The sequence below is a fragment of the Hakea prostrata genome, chromosome 3 (assembly GCF_041222555.1).
Source record: "Hakea prostrata isolate BN-2017 chromosome 3, UWA_Hpros_2, whole genome shotgun sequence".
Classification (NCBI taxonomy): Eukaryota; Viridiplantae; Streptophyta; class Magnoliopsida; order Proteales; family Proteaceae; genus Hakea; species Hakea prostrata.
In genome coordinates, this window is record NC_142602.1 from 37,389,485 (window position 1) to 37,391,801 (window position 2,317).

At 35.4% G+C, this 2,317-nt stretch overlaps 1 protein-coding gene across 1 annotated transcript; it reads right to left on the bottom strand.

Moving 5' to 3' along the window:
* Nucleotides 1–317: 317 nt before the first annotated feature.
* On the bottom strand, nucleotides 318–839 carry LOC149022187 (zinc finger BED domain-containing protein RICESLEEPER 3-like). The gene has a single exon (XM_089147565.1). The coding sequence runs from the start codon at nucleotides 837–839 to the stop codon at nucleotides 318–320; it is 522 nt and encodes a 173-aa protein (XP_089003691.1).
* Between the last annotated feature and the right edge of the window lie 1,478 nt (nucleotides 840–2,317).

The following is a 2,317-nucleotide window of genomic DNA, read 5'->3' on the forward strand; positions in this document are numbered from 1 at the left end:
ACATACTTGATACTATCTCGAACCTTTTGAACAGATGCATCTATGAATTTGATGCCATCTTGAACTATAAGGTTCAAAATATGGGCACAACATCGAATATGAAAAAATTCTCCTTTACAAATCAATGCATTCTTTGAATTCAAAGTGGTCCTCAAATAATTAATCCCAGAATCATTGGAACTTGCATTATCAACTGTCACTGAAATAATTTTTGTTCAATGTTCAATCCCCCACTCAATCAAAATCTTGTGAACAGCCTCACATATATTAGCACCCGAATGTGGAGGTGCTAATATAGAAAACTTGATCAATTTCTTCTACAAAACCCATGAGTTATCAATATAATGAGCAGTGAGTGTCATATACCCATCATTAGCTATTGAAATCCACAGATCTGTTGTGATTGACACTCTTCCAGATGATATCTTCACTGCCTCTCTAATAGCAACTTTCTCCTTCTTGAAGATTCTATGAATATCACTCAAAAGAGTATTCCTACTAATAGGAGAGTACTCAGGATAAATATATAACATTAGTTTCCTAAATGTTGGATACTTTACAAATCTCAGAGGGAGTTCATTCTTAACAATCATCTCCAAGACCAAATCACGCACTACAATCGGGTCAATTTTCAAGCTTCTCATCCCCAAGTTCCCATCACTTTGTTGCAACACCATTTGATTTATGTCTTTGTTATCTGCCTTAGGACACTTTTTCATGTGATTATTGAGACTAGTGGTCCCATTTTTTTGGGGGTTAGCCAAAAATATCTTCCCACATTTTGTGCATTCTGCTCTAGGCCTTCCATCTTGATATTTTTTGGGATCAGGATCAACCATTTTAAACCAATTACTTGTCCAACATAATGATGTTTTAACTTTGCCCCTTTTGGTTAGTTGATTTGAATTTGAAAGGTTCTCTCCTTGGTTATCTAATTGCTCAACAGTTCTTTTAGTCTGAGAAGGTTCCGGACCCAAAACAGAAACATCATGTGACTCCGACAATCTCGGACCGACGCCTTTTCATTTTGTTGGAGTGACAAATATAATAGTAACCTCAAAAAAGTGATAAATAAGACAATTCACCTCTTACACTCTTCCAAAAAATAGAAACAAGAGCAATAACAATAAACATGAAATCACAAAAGAATCAGTTGATAACCAATAAAATAATATACGAACTGCAGCTAAATTCCAAGTCTACATAGAACTATAGAAGTGATAACCCACATAATAAATATGTTAAACAAGTGAGCATAAACATGCAAACTCACAACCAATTTAGAGCTGGAAATAAGAAAACCCATCATACAGGTTGTATGCAGAGAAGGTCAGGTCACAATTTGGTTTGTCACCTCTACTAGGTGGCAGGTGCCCATCGAAAAATTTACTTGACCCAACTTCCCAACACCACCCGAATCTCTTACCAAACAGGAGGGAAAAAAAAAAACAGAAGAAGAAGAAAAGAAAAGAGAGAAGAAACCCTCCAATCGACATAAAAAAGAGACCCACTTACAAAAAAAAGATACCCACTTACAAATAAAAGAAATTTGCTATAAATATTAGCTGCTCCTTGCCAAACAGAAATGAGTACTACTCTATTATCCTTCATCTTGGAAATAACTTCCCCAATCCCACCCTCAATTCTCAAATATATACGGAGTTGAGAGTCTGATTGTATACATATGTACATGCTTTGCATCTTGAGCTTCCTCTCTATGCCTCAGCCTAAGCCTATACCCCAAAAGAATGAACAATCACAAGGTAAAAGACAAATTTTTTTCATTTCCAATAGAAAGAAAAGATCATAGCTTTTGGGTACCTTCACTTCCCTAAAATTGATTGCTTACAAATCGGAATGTGCAAACAATAATGATAATAACATATCAAATAATAGTTTGATCAATGCAAAACCAAAACCAAAAATATTAATTAGCAGGCTACCCAAAAATCATTCAGATAGAAAACATGGGTTACACATAAATTAGGTATGGTATACCAAACACCATGAAACAGAGTATGGCTTACATGTTAGTAAGAATAATACTTTTTCGGATAAGGCATGGTTGAAACCAATGAGCCTACAATCATTTTGCCATAACACACAATTTTCTGTATCAAGAACCGAGTTGTAAACACAATTTTCTGTGGCAAAAACAGAATACAATTACACCATGAGAGGATTCCTGTGGCAAAAACAGAATACAAGTAACACCACGAAAATCCTCTCAGATATTTCATCAAACGTCTGCCATGCAAGTGAGTCAATCAAAATCGAACACCTCGCAACTGCTTCAAGCCTTCAAAAATTGGCATTC